At 44.9% G+C, this 23,108-nt stretch overlaps 1 protein-coding gene across 1 annotated transcript in view; it reads right to left on the reverse strand.

Annotated features, from left to right (window-relative positions):
* Positions 1 to 2,434: 2,434 nt before the first annotated feature.
* The window catches only part of CHN2 (chimerin 2), a 262,947-nt gene continuing 242,273 nt past the window's right edge, over positions 2,435 to 23,108 (reverse strand). Inside the window, exons 8-13 of the mRNA XM_058678065.1 lie at positions 20,329 to 20,413; positions 16,687 to 16,860; positions 10,869 to 10,946; positions 8,630 to 8,767; positions 6,520 to 6,625; positions 2,435 to 4,133 (exon numbers count right to left, since the gene is read on the reverse strand). Of these exons, the coding sequence (XP_058534048.1) occupies positions 3,962 to 4,133; positions 6,520 to 6,625; positions 8,630 to 8,767; positions 10,869 to 10,946; positions 16,687 to 16,860; positions 20,329 to 20,413 (753 nt within the window). The 3' untranslated portion in view covers positions 2,435 to 3,961. The remainder of the gene's footprint in view (positions 4,134 to 6,519; positions 6,626 to 8,629; positions 8,768 to 10,868; positions 10,947 to 16,686; positions 16,861 to 20,328; positions 20,414 to 23,108) is intronic.

The following is a 23,108-nucleotide window of genomic DNA, read 5'->3' on the forward strand; positions in this document are numbered from 1 at the left end:
CCCACGGGCTGGGGCGCACCATGTGCTCGCCTCGGAGGGTGGAGGCTGCGCCACGTGCTCACCCCACGGGCTGGGGCACACCACGTGCTCGCCTCGGAGGGTGGGGCGGGGGCCACGTGTGATGCACGCCGCAAAGCTCTGCACCTGGGACGCCGGCTCCTCTTTCGGAGTGTTTTCTCCGTTAGGGGAGGCAGCTGTGTACACAAGGGCAGTCTCTTCTGACTCATGAATTGGAAGTTTATACGAACTGCCGCAGGCAGACAATGAAGGAAAGACCCTAAAGTGGAATAAAATATTTTCAGCTCAAGTAAGAATTGAAAAAAGACACTGGTTGTCTTGGTGTAATGCATTTCCACAGCCTGGGTGGCTTATAAAGACATTTCCTGCTTCCAGTTCTGCAAGCTAGAAAGTAAAAGATCAAGGTGCTGGAAGATTCCATGCCTGGTATGCTCTTCCCGTGTCATAGATGGAAACTTCTTGATGAGTCCTCACGGCTGAAGGGGTGTGCATCCTGAAGTACCGAGGTCTTTGCTTTATTTCCTTTTAAGTTTTGATAAATGTCCTGTGATTATGTAGGATGTTAAGCATTAGGGGAACTTGGGTAAGGAAACAGAAAGGCATTCAACAATGACGAATTTATTTTTTTTAAAAAAGTAGCTGTATTCCTGTTAATGCTGGAGACTAAAATTCTTTACACGGCCAGTGTCCTCTCCAGGCTGGCTCAAAGTGTTAATTCTTCTTGTGAGATGAGCTTTTCCCTCACCTCCAGAGTAGTCCATTTCTGGCCTGTTTATAAATTCCTGACAAACACAGATGAAAAAGTACCAAATGTTACAAATTGTTTTTAGATTTATTTGAAAGATTTACAGACAAGGAGAGAGAAGCAGAGACCAAGAGAAATCTTCCAATTGTTTATTCACCTTCATGCTGAGCAGCAAGGGCCGAGGCCAGGATCTCCCAGGGGCAGCAGGGGCCCATGGACTTGGGCCATCCTCTGCTGTTTCTCCCAGGCCACCAGCAGAGAGTTGGATTGGAAGGGGAGCAACCAGGACACAAACCATTGCCTATATGGGAATGCTGGTGTCACAGGTGGAGGCTTTACTGGCTATGTCACAATGGCCCTTAAACGTTGAACATTAAAAATCAGAAAGCAAATGTAAATTGAGACTGGGAATGTGGGCGTTTGTAAGCTGAGTTGGGTTCCCAGCCAGAGTCAGGGTGGCCCAGCAGTCCGCCAAGTACAGTATGTGTCCATTTCTCCTCAGCTTCATCTTCCTCATCCCTGGCTCTTCCAGGCCGCTAGCTTCAACTACTGTAACAGCTACCCACCTCAAGCTGTCCAGATTAGCTCACTTGAAACACCCACTGACATGGACAAGAGAAGGAAAATGGATCGCCCTTCTCCCCTTGACCTGGCCCTGGCCTAACTACTACAGCTCACGGTGGACCCTTGTGTAACAATGTGAGCCGGTGCAGCCTTCTGCACTGTCCAGCTGCCAGGCTGATTCCAATGGCAGGAGTTTCAAGCCAGGTAAGGGGAGCCAGGTCAGCCTGCCAGATGGTAGGGGTAAGCAGGCACAGTGGATCAGGTGTTGGAATCACGACTGAGAAAGGAGTCAGGTGAACTGCATCATGCATGACCTGTTCTAACAGCCCTTAGGAGTAGTCTTTGGATGTGGACCTAGCATGAATTCTCCTTGTGTTGCCGTTCCCCACTCCCTACATTCTACCCTTCCCCTGCTAAGCCATTACTCTTACAGCAGTCACAATCAGGATGAAAACTAACGGTTTCTGAGAAGACTTCCATTTAAGACACCAGAGGCAGGGGAGGGGGCATGGAGAGAGGGTGCAGTGTGGAAGCAGGAACTTCTCAGCAGGGTAACTGATTGGAAACTACTCACAGGAGATCTTGAAAAAGCCAGAGAGGATTCTGAGTGTTCCCAACACTGCAGTGACTGACCTGAATAGTACATGCCATCCACGTACACTGAAATACCAGCAGTACCCCATATTTAGAGATATGTCTGTTACAAGACAGATGTAAAAAGATACTGCAATCAGAAGGATATCCTTAGTTCCTCAGATGAGCAAAAGCATTCACCAGGTCATCTGTAGCCAGTAACAGACAGATGAAAGATTCAAACTCAAGGCTCTCCCAGCTCCAAAATTTCTGTTCCACTTTCTTACAAGTGACCCTGGCTTGTAGGCTTTAAATTCTCACGGCATCAGGTTGTACAGACAGTGGAAGGTGGAGTGTCAGGGTCTGCTGCTCTAGAAGGAAGCTGGAGAAGAGAAGGGCAGGTGACGGGGCATCTATGGGATGGTCCTGCCTCAGCAAGGATAGAAAACGCACTGTCCCTCCTATCAGGGAATAATGTTCCGAAGGCTTTTGCTCAGCCAATGGGACTCAGTCCCCCTGTACACACGCCACAACGAGAGGCAGAACCATTTAATATATATAATGCCTTTTCCCTCCATGGACACCAGCATAAATTACAAATATCATTCACTTCACAAAATAAAACCATTTCCAGATCATGTCTGACAGTACCAAAAAGTACCTAAGCTACAACACATCAGCACAGCCGGGAGGGACGGTCACAGGAGGGGCAGGGATCAGGCTGGACGGCTTGAGCCCTCATTGCGGGACCCATCTGCAGGGCACCCAGAGGTTCTCTTCTGATCACTCCAGACAAAACAGGGGCGTGATTCTGCTAATCCTCGCAATCAGGGGGATTGACATTGTAAGTGGATTAAGAAAAAAAATTCCAGGTGTGCACTTCTTGACGCTTTTAAATATTTCACCTATGTTACAAAACATAGACATCTTGGGGGCTCATGTGACCAATCAGATAGCATGACAGAAATCAATGCAATCATACTCAGACAGATCTACTTTTCACAAAGAGTAGAATGTCTTCTTCAGTCCTTTAAAAATAGGCTTGTTTATGAAACAACCAGTGATGCTGCAGATTCATTTGTCAGAAGTACAGAAACATGACAAGCATACAACTTACCATTAACAGATACAACTCAGGGGGCGTGGCTGGACACAAAGGAAGAAAAGGGACATCTTATTACACAGCCCAGATGCATCCAATGTCCTGCAACCATTATGTAAAATGACCACACTAGGCACGTTCCCGGACACACACTACATGGAAAGGCTAGGACTGGTTCCAAACGTACTTTGGGACATCACACGATTTTTTTTTTTTAAATGGAAACAAGATCTGTGGCTATTTTAAACCATCCCACAATGGCTATAAACATATACTATATGAGAGCAGGATGTCCGTGCTTATGAGCAAAAACTATCACAAGCAGGGATGCACGCGGCAGGTGGAATTTCACTGCAAAGCACTAATAATCAAGACAGAGGTATGTCAAGATAATACTGCAATGGTGGCCAACTTTTTCAGGGCATCACAGCAAGAACGTGGGACCAGGAACACAGGGCAATAATCAATGCACTGCATTGAGTTCTATTTGCTAAAATAAAATAACATTCTTGCAGCTCAAATAAAAAATACATTTTACAATATAGGCTTCATTTAACATTTAACATATAGCATTGTCTTTTTTTTGAAAGTGAAAAATGTAAAACTGTATCAAGTACCTTTATGGATTAAATTCCCTTTTATTACTAAAACTGAAGTTTAAAGGTCTTTTTTTTAATAAGTTAAAGAAAGATTTATTAATCGCTCTTCCAGCAGAATAGATATACATACGAGGCACGGCGAAAGACCCAGGGTGACAGCCTGTTCTTGCTCTCACCCATGTTCTCACGTGGAGGACGGCGTGTCTATGAGACACAGCATCTGACTCCATGATCCACTGCGGTCCAGGGGATTCTGTCACTTGCTTGAAAAACAAACCAAGTGCAAGCAATGTTTTTATTCCTTAGGCTGAATCAACTTAGATGGGACCAGGGGGCCCTGGAGCTCATGTCTCCGATGGCTTAAAACAAAACATCTTCATTTTCTATCAAAATCTGCACAATCAGCTTTTGGTACCGCATGTCATGCAGGGTGGTGAGGGTGCTGTCCTCCGGGGGCCTCATCAGGGTGGGCCCAAACACGATCCCCAGGTTTTCAGCATTCATGAAATTGTCCTTCTCATTCATGGTAACCCTGCAAAGCACACACAGGCAAGTCATGTCAACCTGTGGACGAACAAACAAGCTGAGGATGTGCCCGAGTCCTAACAACATGTTTAGGAAACTGCAGAAGTGAATAATCAGAATGGCAGAGGGTATTTTTTTAACAAAGGTAAATTTTCTAATTTATTGTTCCATGTTTTTGATATCAGAGGTTGTGGATATGTAGTACGGACATAATTTTTAACTTCTTACTAATTAAAGATGAGGCTATCAACTCAGCGATTATCAGTTTGAAGGGACAATAGGTATTTTTGGTCTATGGTGCCAGCCATTCTTTCTTCTGTCACTTCCTACTGGTCTGTGTGCTGGAGGATGGGTGTTGAGGGCAGCCTCCCTGTTCGCGGGCACAAAAAGGTTTCTGGTAGCCTGGGCTGCCAAGAATTTAGGAAGGGCCAGGCCATTATCCTGGAACAGAGCAAAGGCTGGAAGGTGGCCAAACTGGACGTAGTTGGACATTACTTCTAGTTCCTGCAGGATGAGGTCTGGAGTAGTAATTATGGCTGAAATGAAAGAGTCAGCATTGCAACATCCAGAAAAAATCAGCAGCACCTTCAGGAATGACACTCCAACTGGTTTAATACTTTCCTACTGGAACAGTCTCCTAGATTCTTGGCTTCAGAAATTCAAGCTCTAGAATGTCCATAAAAGACCCAGAAGTGGGTAGGATCTCCAAAGAGCCAAAAAAAAAGGGGGGGGATGGAAGTTTTGTACAATGTCCTCTCTTCTGCTTACTTAAGAGTTTGTTAGGGTTAGATATGCAGTGCATGCAATGCTACTTTGGGAAGGTCAACCAGTTTTCATCATTTTCATGCTGCAGAGCTAAGCAGCAGCAAACTAAGCATCATTCACCATCGTGTGTTCACTGTTCCCTGTGAACTCAAGCATTACATCTGTTGAAGCAAGGCAAGCTGACCCACTGCAGTAAATAAGAAATCATTAGCACTTAAGATTCAGCTGCCAAAGGTCAGCATTTTGAGAGTGGTACTTTGCCCTGCAAACTATAACCATTTGACATTGATTGCAGTAAAGGAAGTAATAGCTAGGTCTGACACTGATAACCATTTACTTATCTCAAAAATCATTTATTCTTTTACATTCAATACAGCTTCCTATTTCCATCTATGGCCATCTGGAATGTGAGCAGCAATATTTGTATGTCTTAGAAGGCAGAAAAAAAAAGCCCAACCTTCTCCAACTAGTTTCTACAGTGTCCCCAATGTACTTCCTTTTACTTAACTGAGTGGATTTGTGAATTGGCTAAGGTAGACACTTTTGCATTCACTTTATCTAATAACGGAAGCACACAGATGTGAATCCTCCAGCCTCCCACAGACCCACCTGTCAGCCTCATCATCCATGAGCAGTACCGGAAAGAGACATAATGTTTACAGGAAGGAATCTGGATCTGCAGACACAGTGTCAACGAGACATCTCACACCAGTCTCAACAGATGGTCCCGTGTGTGGTGGCCACCCTCTGAGATGGCGCCCAATGACCCATGCCTCCTGTATTCCACTCTCTGTGGTGTCCCTTCCCCTACAGAAGGGGCTAGACCTAACCAATAAAAATGGCAAAAGCAATGGGATGTCCCTGCCACGAGTAAACTACAAAAAGGCTGTGCTTTGAAGTCCACTGCTCTTTTGTGAGCTGCTTGTGGGAATGCCCACATGAACAAGGAACTGAGGAAGTCAAATTTTCAGTATTCAGCCTCCAAGGCATGATATCCTGTCAACAATCACAGGAGTGAACTTGGAAGTAGAGGCTTCCCATCAAGTCTTGAGACAACCTTGCAGGCTGGATGATGGTTTTAACACAATCGCATTAATGGCCCTGAACCAGTAGCATCCATATTCTGGCTCATACAGAATATGAGATAATAAGTGTTTTTTAAGTCATTCAGTTACGGGCAATGTTTTCCCCTGGCAGGCATGCAGGGTGGGGTGCAGAGCAGGAAGGTGAAGAGAATAGAGCGCAGGACTCATGTTGGGGGGAGAATGTAGGTAGACAGGTAGTGTAGACAAATGGCTTAGCACAGAGCGTGAGCCCTGTGTGAGTCTGAATTTCCATGCTGGCTTCACCTCTTCAGATCAGCAAGGTCATCTCCCTAAGCCTCATCAATTTCCCATGTAGTGTGAGGCCTCTCACAGAGACAATATGTGGAAAGTGTCAGGGGCCACTCCTGGCACAGGGAGAGCTCTTGTAATTCAAATGGGGGCCTGGCCCAAGGAAGGCAGCAGAGCTCACTGTTGAGGAGCACCTGCCCATCCAGTGTGCTGGGGACAAGGGCTGAATAAATTCTGGACATGGTAACTGCCCACGAGGGCAGCACAGAACAGGTGGATGGGACCTGAACTTACTTTTTGAGATGGATCATCAGGTATCGCAGGGTCTCATAGTGGGCAGGAGGCAGCAGCATCAGCACTTCATGGACAGCCTCCAGCCTCTCATCTGCATTGGAGATTTCTGTAGAGAACACACATAAGGGATATCGGTGCAGGCTGGTAATATTCAAGGTGTCAGAGAAGTAGCAAGAAGTTGGCTTTAGCAACAAAGGAGGGTTATGAGATGGTTAGACATAGTTTGGTTATTTCCCAAGGGTCCATTGTCAATGATTTGGGACCCAGAGTGGTGCTCCTGGAAGATGGTAAAAGCTTTAGGGAGTCCTGGGGTTGTTGGGGTCATTACCTTGGAGGACTTGCCCACAACAAGGTTGTTGTAAAAGCCTGGTTGTGGCCTCAGTCTTTGTTTCTTCCTGTGCTCTGGCTCACCAAGGGATCGTTCCAACATTGACATTCAACCATGACCACCCCCTACCTCACCAGAGGTTGGACCAATGGGGCCACCCAAATCTTCAGATCTGAACCTACAACACTCTGGGCCGGGTAAGACATATCTCTATAAATTGAGTTGCCTTAGATATCTTAAATATTGAGGTAATACCAAGTTAGCTAATTGAGTGTTCTAATAAATTCAGTACATTCAGGTACTGTTTCACTTGATGAATTTGTTCTTGTACTGCCTCATTCCAGAGTTTGAGACCATGCACCACATGCGTAGTGGACGTGGGTAGCTGGAGCCTCTTTTGTTGCCTGGGAAGTTGCAGTCCAGTGGAGTGCTCACAGGCTGGGGCTACAGGTACACTCTGTGCTTCACCCTTCTTCTGAACTGGGTTTTCCAGCTTTACTCCAAACCTGACCACATTGGATGGTGGGTCCTTGAAGTCGCCTAACAAGTCTGTCCCTGGCAGGCTTCCATAACCCAATTGGTTCTGCAATGCCAGAGCACTGACAGATGAGTCAACCACCGCAGCCTGCACCAACAGCACTTTTCACCCAACTGCTGGCAGGGCTGGCCATGGTATAATCCCTGGTTAGGAAGCAGATACTGGGCAAATTAACAATGGGAGGAAGAATGCATGCTTCTGGGTTTTCAGTCTCTGATTAACATTGGCAGACATCCAAAGAAGGTCCTCCTATCATTCCATTAGGGTGGAAGGCCCCAGCTTCCAGAACCTTCTCTGCTTAGGACCACCAGGTTCTTACCAGGGAACAGGGCCTCAGGTCCCCCAGAAAGAATACCTGGTACAAATGCCAGGCTGCCTTGATATCTACCCTTTAGACAGCTCATTACTATACTTAAACAGTACAAGGTTAAAGATGAAAACCTCTCCAAAACAAACAAAAAGCTCATTCCAAGTGGGCTTGACTTCTTTGTCATGTGTCCCAGCATCTGAATCTTTCATTTCTCCTTGTCGCTCCCTAAGCAATGTGTCAGCTCCCATCCCTGTCAACCCTGGGGATCTCTTCCTGTCAGCTCTGGGCCTGGGTGCCGCATACCAAATGAGCCAGCATGAGCTGGAGAAGGCCAAGGCTGACCTCTCTGGACCTGTGGGCTCAGCTCTCCGTGCCTGGTTTTTCTTCTCCATGAAATGGGGTTATAATATTTGCTTTTGTGTGTAGATAAGAAGAATAAACCAGAAGATACTGAGAAGAAATCCCTGTGGAGTACCTGACCCAGTACATTCTTGGCCTTTATGCATTTTGAACAGCATGAATGGGTCTGTTTTCATCACTGATTAGCAATGAGATTTTGCCCAAGAGATGAAAGACATTAATCAGCACAGGCCTCACTGAAGAACATCTGATTTTTTTCTTTTCTTTTGGCTACAGAAATATTCACACATTCAATACAGAATAGAATAGGGTTGACTGAGCTGGTTCCCGGCACACAAGGAACAATGATAGGAGACATCAGTGCCTGACACCCCACTTCAGCCCTCCAGGGTTGGCTCAGCACGGGTGCAGCTCAGCTGGTGAGCCACGCCTGGCTCGTTGTTAATGAGGCTGTTGTGTCTTCACTTGGTAGCACAAGCATTCATGCAGTACTTGCAAAAGAACCAAGTTTGTTCTCGAAACTAAAAGCAATGCACCAAGAAGCTAGTGTCTAAAGTGGGTTTCCCACACTTACTGGCTGCCTCTATGAATTTGGAATAGGTGTCGTATGTGATGACAGGGATGGGCAGGTCTCTGAAGTACAGTTTAAGGGCTCCAGTGATGATGTTGATGTCTGGGTATATGCTGGCAGAAATATCTGCTTTTTCTCCATCTGAAAAACAATCAATGATCCAAACTTTAATTAGGACCTTATTTCACCAAGTTAAAGCATGCCCAGGAAGGGGGGGGAGGGGAAGAAAGCTCTAGCAATGACTGCTTCCGGACAAGTCTCAGCTCACCCTTTTTGACTTCTAATTACATTGAGGTATTATGAAAAGGGGTTTGGTAAGAGTAAGGTTAGGGTGTGAAGGGAAGCACAGGCAAAGGAGAACTGAAGCAGACCTGAAATAGTCGTTTGGGGTTCAAGTCCCTAATAATCTTTTGAATAGGAAACAGCACAGCGATTTATAGATGGACAAAAAGATTTCTAACAGAACCACGTAATTTAGATAAAGCCTTTAGAAGCTCTAATGTATTTTCACCAGGATTCTTCAGACTTGAACTTGAAGGCCACAGACATAACATGATTGCTGAACTTCCCTAGCCCTTAGGACTTTAATCTGTGAAACTTTGACCTTGCTTTAGATACAAGGGACATTAGATTTCTTAACATTTTAAATGATCAAAACATTGTTTCACTGTTTCATCATTTGCAAATACCTGTTCTAATGAACTATCACAGACCATAAAACTCTTTAGGTAAAACATATTTCAGCCATTTAGGGAGCTATAAGCATCTGTTCCACAGAGCATTAAAGTCAGCAAATGTGGTTCTGGAAATAAAACAGAAAGCTGCCGATGTACAGGAAGCAGTATTGCAAAGTGGATGGCCACAGTGATCCCATGCTTTACATATTCTGTAAACATGTATGGAAAAGCCACCAGGTGCCAAGCACTGTCAAGTCCCAGTGAATCAAAAAAGAGGTTCTGCCTTCTAGCAGTTCTGTTTAGGTAGTAGTTCTTGCCAGTCAACATGCAACTTGGCAGTTTTATAAGGAAATGGGAAGAGTGCTATGATAGAGGCTTGTGGAAAACCCAGAAGATATAGGGAAAGCCAACAGAAGTTCTTGGGTCAACAGAGAGTAGCCAGGAAGGCTTCATGAAAGAGGAAACCCAATGAAACTACCCCCTGATTAAAAGGCACTAGCCAGGAAGATACACGAACGCATTCCAGATGGACAGAACTCTACAAGGCAAGGTGTATCTTCATGTTAATAGACAAGCTACAGTTCAGGATGGCTGCAGGATCAAGAGTAACAGGGAGGAGAAGCTGAAGACACACCTGACGGACTGTGCGTGCTGGTAGTCACAGGTGTAGGCTTCCCCCAGGAGGCCAAGGGCCTCCTTGCTTGGCTGGCTAAATCAGAATGGTTTGGAATGTTCAAGAGAAATTCAAGTCCTTGGGATCAATGGGCTCTCTGGATACACCCCGATGGTAGGCACTGAGATCCTTGGGGATGTCTGTCACGCTCATAAGAAACACAAGGTTTCCTCTGCTCCAGCACCATGGCTGCTCTCCTATCTCTGCACTCCCTACTTCGCAGCTTTGGAGATGAGGCCTCAGTGGGTCCTAAGTTGGAGGGTGCATGCAGAAGGGTATACGGGTGCCATGTGTTTAGTGTCTAACCATCCTGTAGGAAGGAAGAACTATGGGGTGTTAAAAAATTAATTTACTAGGACTGGCATGTGGCATAGTGAGTTGAGCTGGTGTCTGTGATGCTGGCATCTGAAATGGGTGCTGCTTTGGGTCCTAGATGCTCCCCTTCCCATCCAGCAACCTGCTACTGAGCCTGGGGAAATAACAGAAGATGGCCTAAGAGCTTAAATCCCTGAACACATGTGGAGGAGCTGGATGAAGCTCTGGGCTCCTGACTTCAGCCTGGCCCAGCCCTCATCATTACAGCCATTGTGGAGTTAACCAACAGCTGACAGATCTCTTTCTAGAATGTTGCTCTGTAACTATACTTCAAATAAACAAAATGATTCTTTGAAAAAGAGATTTTTCACAAGACTGATTAAAAAATTAATTAGCTAATTAAATACAGACACATACATATACACAGAGCAAGAAAGGCTTAAACCCTCACTTCTCAGCTTCCTGGAGAGGAGCTCTCAGCAGTTCTGAAACCCCATTCCCACAGTGGAGGGAACCTGGCCCCACCAGAACAGTGGCTGAGGGTAGGGTGGACAGGGGCACTCAGAGCACAGCTTACCTCTGTCAAACGCCATTTTGACATCTTCGATGTGCTCAGTGAACCCAGAGACTCTGTACAGTCCTTCTGACTTTAATCCTGAGAGAGAGAGAGAGAGAGAGAGAGAGAGAGAGAGAGAGAGAGAGATGGGTGTGGAAAACATTCACTTTAGCTTCCCCAAGCATTTTTAAAGACTCTAATTTCATATCTACACTGTGCTGTTATAAGACAGGAAAATCCCATCACACATTGTTGCATCAGAACTGGGACTTGTTGGTCCCAGTTTCCAAGGACGTCTGCCTTTGTTAGCCTGTGCGGCAGTGGTGACTTCAGTAGTGACTGGATCTTCCTGTCTGGCTGTGCCGCCCATCCCCCAAATATATATATATAAAATTCTCACCAACTGGTCCTTTCCTTTGCCCATTATTCAACTGGATGCTTCTTTCACTGATGCCTGGCTTTCTACCTTGTGTCTTCTTATGTGCTATAAACTATGTAGCACCAGGCTAGGTACATCTATACCAAAGTTATGCAATACATATTATCCTGATTTTATTGAAGATATCCAAATTTTATGATGTTTATGTTTAATTATTAATATGATATTTTGACTTGTTATATTATGGAGCTTATCATACAAACAATTATGAGAAAATAAACTTTTATTTATTGATTCTGGATATTTAGTTATATAGTCTACAAAAAAGTTTTGGTTTCTGTGCTAAGACATGTCCTACACCTCTCTAGTTACCAAGACTATTAGAAGGGAGAGAAGACAAGATTTTAGACCTTGTCCATCAAAAGCAGCCACTATCAAAAATCATGGCTACAGCAAAACCAAGAAGACAAATAGTTTCTGTTGCTGCTCCAGTATACTATGTCAAATTCATGCTAAATAACGTATGCCCTGTTTCTTCATTTGGAAAACACTGATTATCTTCTTGTGAGATCCTCATACAAGGGTCTGCATCGGACACAAATATATGGCATAAATAGGGTCCTTCCTCTCTCCTAATGATCATGACAGAGGTTCCTAGTGGATCTCAGCTCCTTTGTTTCAGTGCCACTTGTCCAGTTTGCCACTACTGATCAACTGGCCTTGGCCCAACGGTGATACCTGCCTGTCACCCTCCTCTGGAAGACGATGAGTATAAACATGTCTTAGTGCAGTTGTAACACGTCGTGCCCCAGAGGTAGGGACATGGTAGAGGAGGGCACCTGGGCAAGCTCATCTTGAGGAGCTGACCTTTGGAGGAGGTCATGAGCAATGGGCTAGCCTTTGTCACATGAGCTGAGGTTGTGAGCTCTCCCAATATTTTGGCTTCCATTTCCCTGTTGAGCAGACCCTTTGATTTTCTGAGCCAGGTCTGAAGTATGGGTAACATGAACAGACACAGAAGGGCTTTGCACAGCTTCTGGGTTGTGGCTTTGACAGGCAGGAGTCCTCCCTTTCCCCTTCCTATGGGTTTAAGGGCAGATGAGATGGGGCAGTAATTGAGATCAGCTAAGGGGCAGAGCTCAAATGTGGCAAGGCCACAGGGGGTAAGGCCAAGGTTCTGTCATGGGAATCCACTGGACTAGCCAAGGTCCTAGGTGGCTACTGCCAAGAGAAGCAGATTTCTAGCTTGTAGAAGGCATCACCATTCAGGGTCTCTGTGACAGCACTGACACATGAAGCCTAAGTGAAAGAGTCAGATATGGAATTGGAGTTAGAGAAGCTGGTCATTTCCAGAAAAGATGAAATGACGTGAGTTGACTTCTATGTGTTGGGCACCGCCCTAGGCCATTTCTGTGTCTCAACCTATTTTATTTCTTAAAACCACCTAAAGAGGAATAGTTGATTCTGTTCATTTTATGGTCAAGGAAATAGATATTCAAAGGGAGTAAGTAGGGGCCAGTTTGTGGTATGGCAACTTAAGCCATTGCCTGTGATGCCAGCATTTCATGAGCGTTGGTCTGAGTCCCAGCTACTCCACTTCTGATCTAGCTCCCTGCTAATGAGCCTGGGGAAGCAGGCTGAGGAGGTTGGGCCTGTGCACCCAGATAGAAGACTTGGATAAAGTTCCTGGTTCCTGGCTTTGCTCTGGCCCAGCCCTGAACTTTGTCAATGAAAGAATATACAGAAGAACTCTTTCTGTTTCCCTCTGTCTCTGCAACTCTGCTTTCACATACACAAATAACTCTTAAAAAATAGAGTAACCAGCACCCAGTGGTGCTTGTAAGAGCCAGAGTGGGTATAGGATGGACTGGGCTAGGTTTTGCCTCCCACTAGGCCATGGGAGAGCTGAGTCAGGGCATGGACTAGGTGTGGCTGGGCTGTAATACCCAATAGTATGGGACAGTTGGGCAAGACTACCATTCCTGCCAGGACAAGAGGTGGACTAAGTCAGTCTGGGGCCAAGGACCAACCCACCAGTGTGTGTGAGATCTGCCACTGAGAGGAGACACAATAGAGGAGCTTAGGGAACTCCTTTGTCAGGGCTCAGTTCCTGTAGGTGAGTACAAGAACCAAGGCTGGGAGTAGCCCAGACCACACCAGGTTACAGAACCTGCCAGCATATGCCTGGCTTATGTCGGAGGCAGGCCAGGCTGAGCCAGTTCATAACACTCACTAGCAGATGTGAGAAGCAGGTTGGGGTGCAGGACAGGCTGGTTCTGGCCGCAGAATCAGCCAATTCACATTAGGGCTGGGATGGGACTGGGGACTGATGGTACCGGGTTGGGTGGCAGCTCCTGCCAGCAAGAGCTGGAATAGTGGCAGGCCAGGCTGGACCAGGCCAGGCTACAGCACCCAATGGCAAATGCCAAGGTGAGATGGTCCATGTCAAACTGGGCTGAAGCACCCACCAGCACATGTGAAACCAGGTGTGAAGGGGGTGAGCACAATAGGGGAGTAGTAGGGACTGCTCTGCTGGGCCATTGCTCCTGCTGGTGATTGTGAAACCTGGGACTGGTGGCAGACCAGGCCTGGCAGAATTATAACACCTGTTGGCCTATATGTGAACTGGATTAGGGGGAGAGCCAGGCTGGGCTAACCAATTATGTCCACTGGTACAAGCATGAGCCAGAGTAAGGGCAGGCTGGTTGGGCTTTGCTGTAGCACCAGCTGGCAAGTGCTGGGACTGAGGCAATTCCTGTTGAGCTAGATTGCAGAACCACCTGGAGAGTACAAGATTCAGGACAGGGAATAGGTCCAGGGGGTAGACTGTGGGCATTTCTCTTATGGGCTACAACTCCCACTGGTGAGCATGAGAACCAGGACTGGGTACAGGCCTGGCTGGACAAGCACTGGCACCCACTGGCATGAGTGTGGGGTGGAGGGTGGAGTCAGTTCGGTTGAGTTAGGCTTCAATGCCCAATTACGTATACATGAGCTGAATGGGATGTGGGAAAGACCAGACCAGACCAGTCCACTGCACATGCTGACAGGCACATAAACCAGAGCTGAGGGCCAATCCAATGGGGGTTATTGGGAGGAGGGGTCACTCTGACTGGGCTGCAGCTTCCTCTGGTGTATGTGAGGGCTGAGCATGTGGTGGGCAGGATTGGGCTGGGCCATAGCATCCATTGGTTTCAGAGGAAGGAGGGCAGAACAAATTGATCAACTACCCCAGTAAAGCTTGACAGCAAACTTCTGGTCTAATGGAGACTCAGAGGTGGATGATGACAGCCAATTGACCTGGGATGGATTTCTTCATCCTTGGAAAGTCAATATCAACAGCATTTCAGAACTAGTGAAACAACTTAAGCAGAACCCTTGGAACATGCTCCACAACAAGGACCCTGGGATAACGCTGAGTACTGGGGTGGTTGGGAGGCTGGGCATTGTCTCTCCCATTGTATAACTCCCACCACATAAGGGAAGAAGAAAAAGAATAAAAAAATCACTGTCTGCAAAAAGCTGATGAAGAGAGGGGAGGGAGGTAATTGCAGTGGAGGAATCCAGGAAGTGAGGGAAACATGGTTGTCTCCTTGGAATTGTATGGAATGCATGAAATCTGTTTTCTGTATACTAATAAATTTTTTAAAAGACTCAAAAAAATGGAGTAAGCAACTTGCCAAAGATCTTACTAGAGCCTGTAATAGATGGAGTTTGGAATCTAACCTCAAGTTCATGATGTTTGCATTCTATTAAATTGCACAGATACAATGAGTCCGTGGAGAACAGCAGGAATTTTCTATGGATGAAGTTCATGTAAGAGGTTGGCCTTGGTGCCCACACAGCTGGGAGTGCATCATGCGAATTTCTGCCAGCTAACTGCTGGATTCTGCTTACCTCTCAGGCCCCTCACACTTGTGGTTCCCTTCATTGTGACTCCCTGGTGTCAGTTCCTCGTTGCTGCTCCTCTAACATTTGCACAGGGCATGCTTCATGATGCATTTTCCACAAACTGTCTCTCTACTTGTCAGGTTTGGTGGTAACTTTGCCCTCATCTCTGATGAAGGGCATCAGGCAGAATCCCACCCTCTTCAGAGAAGCACAGCTTATGTTGTTGGCCCTGCCAACAGGCTCTGGAGATTGGATGACCTGACCCAATCTGTAGCACCCCCTATAAACTGTGGCTTAGCAAGCAAGGTATAAATAAAGGACAGTTCGAGCCACTGCTGCAGAGCTGGGAGCTCTCCCATCCTTTGACTCAGCTCAACCCTTCCATTAGCACCTTCACCAGAACCATGGCAACAAGAAGCAAAAAGGCATTTCCTAGAACCTGATATTCCATGAGCAAGTCCTCAGGGAACAAACTAGCTATGACTATCATCCTGAAAGAGAAAGGGAACAATTTCCAACCTCTAAAAGGCTGGAATGACAAGCTGTAACATCTTCTTTCATTCTGTTTTGAAACAAATGGCTGAGTTGGCCAATGAATGCTTGTACAATGTATTTAGCTAATGTGGATCCAATAATAGAGATGAAGTGTAACAGAACACAATACATGGCCAACATCATTCAGGTCTCACGAAGGCTTTGTCCATGGTTCACTTAACCTAACCCCATCCAAAAACCCCAGTTCTTCCCAAGTAAACCCCCATTGCACCATACCACTAAACATTGTGATACCGAATAATGGCTTAGCAAGCAAGGCATAAATAAAGGACAGATGATTCACAGATAATATAAAGCTTTTTAAAGAAATGTTAACCTTCCTTATCTCCTTACTATGTTTCTTGAATAAATTTTAAAAAAATATTTTAAAAAATCACCTTTGAAATAAGCAGAACAAAACTAGCAGTGGATTTTTATAAGGCAGGAGCTATATTTTTTTCTATTAAATAGAAACACTATAACCATTATCTGAGGAAGAGGAGGAAATGAGAGACAGGCAGAGAGAGAGAGAGAGCGCAAATGAGAGAGTGCTCCAATCTGCTAGTTCACTCCTCTGAGGGTAAGTGATACAGAAACTTGGGCCTAGAAACAATCTAGGTCTCCCAGCAGGTGGTAGGAGGCCAAATGCCCATGCCCAGGAGCACTTCTTAATATCCAATTTAAACCTCACCTCTGCCAGAACCTCTACATAGCCCCTTCAAACAAGACCAAGGGATCCTTCTTTGCGGTTCCATGGTGCTTTGAACATGGACTCATACATTTAAATTTATTTGCTCTTCCTAGTTCTTATACTGTAATATGAATTTCTCAAAGTATAGCACATAGTAAATGCTCATGAAGCATTTGCTGAACACTCACAGCGCAGCTTATCTAGCAAGCAGAAATTGATGGACTTGGTTGGAATTAGTTTGTGTGTGATCATTTTCCCAACATAAGCAGCAGAACAAGTCATTTTCCTTGCCCAAAGTAAAAACGAAGTGACTATCCTACAGTAACAGGGAGCACTTCTCAAACCTCTCGCTTCAATCTCCCGGATGCACATGTCCACCACCATGGGCCTCTGGGCATTGTGAGCCTTCACGAGGGTGGTGAGGTCACAGCAGTACACCTTCTTGATCCTCTTGAGGTCAGGTTGGCAGTCATTGGGCACATGCTTGGAGCACTGCTTGTGCACATTCAGCCCGCAGTCTATAAACAAAGGAGCCAGTTAGTCATGCAGGCATCTCTGTTAGAGCCCAGCACTGATTGCATGCTGCCAAACACAAAAATAACAACATGAGAGTGCATGACATGTACCCCATGTTTGGCAAGACAAGCAGGAGAATCTTCTTGTACTTTCCTCACAGAGCCCTCCCTGGGCTGGGCCATGTACAGAAAGCCTGTTCCAGAGCTCGCTCAGGTTTTTAGCCAGCATGTTTGGATCTGTTCTTTCTGTCTGGACTGGAATGGTTTGGGGACATAGGTGTGATTTGGGAGTTTGGACTCCTAGATTCAGTCTGTAGGACTTCTACCAGGTTGTTTCCTGCAGTCTTGATGCCAATGTTGTGGAAGAGAAAGCGTTTCTCTCTGTAGGAGTCTCTACTCCTGGGTTTGGGGAGTCTGACTCCATCCTGCGCTTTCCTAGAGAAGGAGTCCCTAGTTCCCAGGACCTTCCTCTTGGGGCCTCCCCTGTGGTGGGACATTTTTCTTCCTACCTGCCTCATTCTGACACCTGGGAGTGGAAGTCATGTCTAACTGTAGCCTAGTGGGAGTAATTGAGAGTTTATAATTTATAACAAAGCCATGTAATATGATGATTGGAGTAATTATTTATAAAGCACATATCAAGATGCAAAGCTGGAAAGGTGCTTTGAAGTTCAGTGAACACATTAAAAGCCTTGTTAGCAGTTGGTATCCACTGATGGAATCTCTAAGACAATAAAAAGGCACAATCTACAGTCTGGAAAATAAAAATTTAATGCTTAAGTTTTTCAAATTTGGTCTATCATTGTCTACTCAAAGTATCTTCTAATATTGTCTTCTACACACAAGGAATATCATTCTCTGTGTGTATACATATATGTATGATTTAGGATGAATAATATTCCAATGTACATTTATAATACATTTTCTTTATCCATTTATCCATCAACGGACATTTGGGTCTGTCTCTGTGTTTGGCTATTGTGAACAATACTGTCATGAACACCAGTGTACAGACATCTGTTTGAGATCCTATGTTCAGTCCTTTTGGGTATTTTTCCAGTGGTGGAACTGCTAGATCCAGCAGCAATTCTATTTTTAAGGTTCTTAGAAATTGCATTTTAAGTTCTGAAGTGCCAACATGCTTATGTAGCGTTAATTCTGAGATTTTATGAAGATGCTTTAGACTATGCATAAAATGTTCAGTTTTTGTGAATTACTAAATGCCATATGCTATAAGTAAAATCTAGCTTAACAGTTAAAGATACAGAAAGTTGAGCAGCCATGGATGGATCTTTTACCCTATAATGCCCAGTTTTCCTGCTATGTAGAAAAAGAGTGGCCATTGCAGGATACTAACAAAATAGCCTTAGACTGTGTCTTATTTTGATTAAGAAAGCAGAAAAAGAAAAAAAATTTCCATATCTTTTCAACCCAGAGAAAGCTGCTGATCACAGCTAATGTGAATCCCAGGGCTTTGTTCTCCTAATATTGACTTTGGACCAATTTCCTGCTGAAATTGGATAACACCAACAATTACAGATATTTTCAGTAGGTATAACCCAGACAGGTCAAATTAATGAGTAATTCAGACATTCTACCACTTTCCTCAGTGGTTGAACCTTCAGAAGCTTCCTGATTCCTGGCAAGTCAGTTTGTGTCACTCATGGAACCAGAACATGACCAGAGAGGCTGCCTCTGAGCCCACGTTTAACCACCTATGTCTTGGCCCTGGACTGGAGAAGGTAAAGTTTTCTAGTCCAAGTAAGAACTACTTGAACCACCCAGGTTTTGATACCTGTGATGGCTGTGCCTGTACAGCACTAGCTAAGAAAGCCCATTCAAGGTCCTGTTGTGGTTTCAAGTTGTACAATCCTGTGACCTCCCAGACTGCTAATACGGGAAAGAAGATCTGTCACCTTCTTATAGCACCAATCGCTCCTTTTAAATGAGTCACAAAAGTATTTTTGAAGATCCTACTCTAGCAAGGAGGAAATCAGTCATGGAGCAGGTGGACCCCGATCAACACACTCTCCTTTCAGAACAGATGCTTGGAGGCAGGTCACACAACCACTTGCCCACGCTTTAATGTTTTGTGAGATGTATCATAACAAGATGTGTTGTCTGCTTCAGCCATGGATGTGTGTGTGTGAATCTAATTCTTTTTTTAGGGATATATTTATTTTTATTGGAAATGCAGACGTCCAGAGAGGAGGAAAGACAGACAGGAAGATCTTCTGTCCTATGGTTCACTCCCCAAGCAGCTGCAACAGCTGGAGCTGAGCCAATCCGAAACCAGGAGACCAGAGCTTCCTCTGGGTCTCCCATGTGGGTCCCAAGGCCTTGGGCTGTCTTCGACTACTTTCCCAGGCCACAGGCAGGGAGCTGGATGGGAGGTGGGGCTGCCAGGATTAGAACCGGTGCTCACATGGGATCCCGGTGCGTGAAAGACGAGGACTTCAGCTACTAGGCTATCGTGCCAGGACCATATGCAGCTAATTCTAAGTGGAAAGATGTCTGGGGTTCTGACTACTTTGAAAACATGAGATCTGAGGCGTGTGCTCTCAGTGCCCATCTGATGGTAGAGTAAGCTGAACGTGGGGCCTAGAATCCATCTGTCCTTCTATCAGTGTCCACAACTTACTCTGTGGCCAAGGGCAATTAACAATGAACTTTCATTCTTGTTTCTTTCCCTATTTAAGAGGAGATAATCACCCTCAAAGTTTTTGATAAGGCTAAGTGTAGGCAGAAAACATGGCCTGGACACAGCATCATGATATGGTGGGTTGGGTCACTGTAGGTGATGCTAGCATTCCATATAGGTGCTGGTTCGAGTCCTGGCTATTCTACTTCTGATTCAGCTCCTTTGCTGGTGGCCCGGGAGGGGTAGTGAAGGATGGCTCAGGTGCTTGGGCCCCTGTTGTCCATGCAAGGAACACTGAGGAAGCTTCTGGCTTCCCAGTCTTGTTTGTTTTGCCCACCTGGAAGTGAACCAATAGGTGGTAGGGTAGCTCTTTCTCACTCCCCCCAACCATCATATAAATCAAATAAGTAAGTAAGTATATCTATCTTTAAAAAAATTCTAAACATGTTGGCCTAGTGCCTGGCAGGTGGCAAATACTCATCATCACCGTTACTACTTTTGTTCTAAGCCAGGTTTGGAGAGAAGTATGGTTTTTCTTTTTGCATCATTCCAATGGAATTAGCTTTTTGGGGGGAAGTACGTTGATGCTTATGGAAAGATATTTGCTTGTTCCCCTTTTCTTTCCTTGTATACACATGAGATATCCCTCTTTATTCTTGGCAACATGTAGAATAGTCTCCCCATTGAGTACCAAGAGGCCCACACATCTCCATAAAGCTTGTCTTGGATCCGGTCTACATCTATTTTCCACTCTAGATAGAGACGCCCTCCAGCTCCACACGTTGGTACTTAACCAAACTGGAAAAGGAGTAAGAAAGTCACAGACTTACCTGAGCATCGGACGCCCTGGGCAATGAGTCCCCACATGAAGTTGGCACAGTATTCACACCAGTGTGGGCCTCGGAATGTGTGCACCTGCAACCCACACAGGACAAAGCTGTCAGCAGCTTCAGTTACCTGGAGGCCAGTGGCCTTGGACATGAAACACTCAGAGGAAGTTAAGGTGCAAACAAAGCCCTCAGCAGAAATGACCCTCACTGGTCTCTGCCATCCAGGGAATACAGAGAAAACAGCTGTCTGTGCTTTGATCATTGAAGTCCTGCACTGGCCCACCATGGCCCAGGCTGAAAGGAATGTGCAGAAACAATAAGGGCACAGAAGCACACTGTCAGCTACGGATTGGGACTCTCACTAACCCCAACATAGCAATGTGCACATAAACCCAAGACAGCCCGAGTCGGTCACCACAACCTGCATTTAGCTTAGCAAGTTCTGGAAAACAGAGCTCAATTACTGTGTCCTTTTGACTGCCATGGCCCCATCTGGGGAACATCCAGACAGGTATAAATAAGGCATGATTATAGGATAATTAAAAGGTTCCGAGGCTTTGAGCCACTTCCAAAGAAGGCGTTTAAAAAAAGCAAGGGAGTTGGAGGAAAATGCAGGTTACCAGGAGGGCTTATGAAAGTACTTTTTGCACAAAGATAGGGTCTACATTCAGTAGGCCCTTTTGCGTGTGTGTGTGTGTGTGTCTGTGTGCTGGCCAGTGTGCCAAACTCACTGGGTCTCATCCCACCAGTTGTATAATACTCTAAATATCACATCATAGGAACGGTTTTGCTCTGGTTGCTCCAGGCACAGGCCCTCCTGTGACAGGCTAATGTATTAAGTCATGATTTAAGACAGAAACAAGATAAAACACAAGTACTTGTTTCCTTTGCACCAAGGAACACCATTTGTAAAAAGAATGGGGGATTCTTTGCAAGCAACTGTGGCTGTGAGCTGCCAGACCAGTCAGGAGCCATCTATCCAGGCACATGGAATCATGAAAGGGCCCTGAGGTTTTACAGCACTGAAACAGTATAAAAGGTCTTTCAAGATCTTCAACTTCTATTAGTAGATAAAAATGCAGATATTGCTATTTTCTTAAACCAACTGGGATACCTGTATATGAATTGTACTTCACAAGGAAATCAGGATGATAAGCATGGTCATAATTTGAAAAGCTGCTATCACAGCACTCCTTAAGAAAAAGAGAATCAGTCTCAAGATGGCAGACCAGAGGAATGCACTGAGCTCAGTGAGTTTGCTCTCAGCTCAGCACAACAGAAGACTAAATCAATTAACAACACATTGCTAAAATGACAGGACCAAATTACCACCCATTCATATTATCCCTGAATGTAAATGGCTTAAACTCATCAATCAAATATCATAAATTAGTAGACTGGATTAAAAAAGAAAACCCATCTATTTGTTGCCTACAGGCGACATATCTCACCAATAAAGATCAGCAGATACTATATCTCATGGATTTTGATTTTTTTTAGTTTCATCTCTTCAAAATATGTTCTTATTAAGTTCTTCACTGACTCATAGATCATACAGTAACATGATTTTCTTCAAGAAGATTCCTGATTTTCTTTTTCATTTCTTCAGTGACACATTAGTCATTCAGTAGAATGTTATTTAACTTCATGGTGTTCTTAATTTCCATTTTCCTTTCTGTTGTTGATTTTGTATTGTGGCTTTTCATTTAAGGGGATGTATAGTAACTGTAATGGAGACTATCATAACCAGATGTGAGGCTACAATGCAGCGTATGCATCTCTACTTCCAGATCAAATATGGACTCCTAATGAAACTGTCAACTACATCTTGACAAAAGGATGCTGGGCTCTCTGCCATTATCCATGCCCACAATGATGGACATATGACTATTTATGAAGAACTACACTACAGTAATAATATAAGGGAACTCAGTGGGGAGTAGGGAAGGAACTTGGAGAGGGGGTAAGGGAAATCCCAGGGCCCATGAACCTGTATCATAAAATAATAATAATAATAATAAGATGTAAAGTAAAAAAAGAAAAAAAACATCATTTGAGTCATGCATTCACACAGGTTGTCCATGTATACACATAAAATGGTAAAGTAAACACACCTGGTTTCCCATAACGAAACTGATGGAGTGAAAACGGTGAGAGAAAGTAAGCAAGTCAATAAATCAAAAAGAGCAACTTAAGGCCACGATTTCTTGCAATAAAACTGAATTATAACATCTCTCAGTATTTTCGCTTATCCCACAGAAAGCATCCATTGCTTTGACATGAGGGGAACAATCTTTCATAATTCTGAGATGGAGAAATATTCTGTCAGGGCAGGACTCTAACATGTGACTAAGCACTCAACGCTTTGTAGGAATGCAGACAATCTGTGTTGGGGAGCCCTGAGTTCTCACAATGCCAAGTGCCGTGATTCATTAAGGCCCACCGAGACCAGCCTTGGCATGGAAAGATTTTCTCAGCAGAATGCCCTTTGAAACAACAAAACAATGGGAGCAGGTGTTGTGCCAACTGGTTAAGATGTCACTTCCCACATCAGAACACTGGATTAGGTTGTTGAGGGCATTCGGGGAGTGAACTAGCTAGCAGACAGGAGAAGTCTCCGTCTCTCACTTCTCAAGCTAGCAACAATTATTATTATTATTATTTTTAACAACAATTGAACCTTTTCCAAATTATCAGCCATAGTTTTCTTAATGTTTTGACCACAAATGCTGTAAAGCTGCTGGTTAAGGGTAGAAGCGAAGGTGACTTAATTTACTGTT

Source organism: Ochotona princeps, chromosome 20 (genome assembly GCF_030435755.1).
Source record: "Ochotona princeps isolate mOchPri1 chromosome 20, mOchPri1.hap1, whole genome shotgun sequence".
Taxonomy (NCBI): Eukaryota; Metazoa; Chordata; class Mammalia; order Lagomorpha; family Ochotonidae; genus Ochotona; species Ochotona princeps.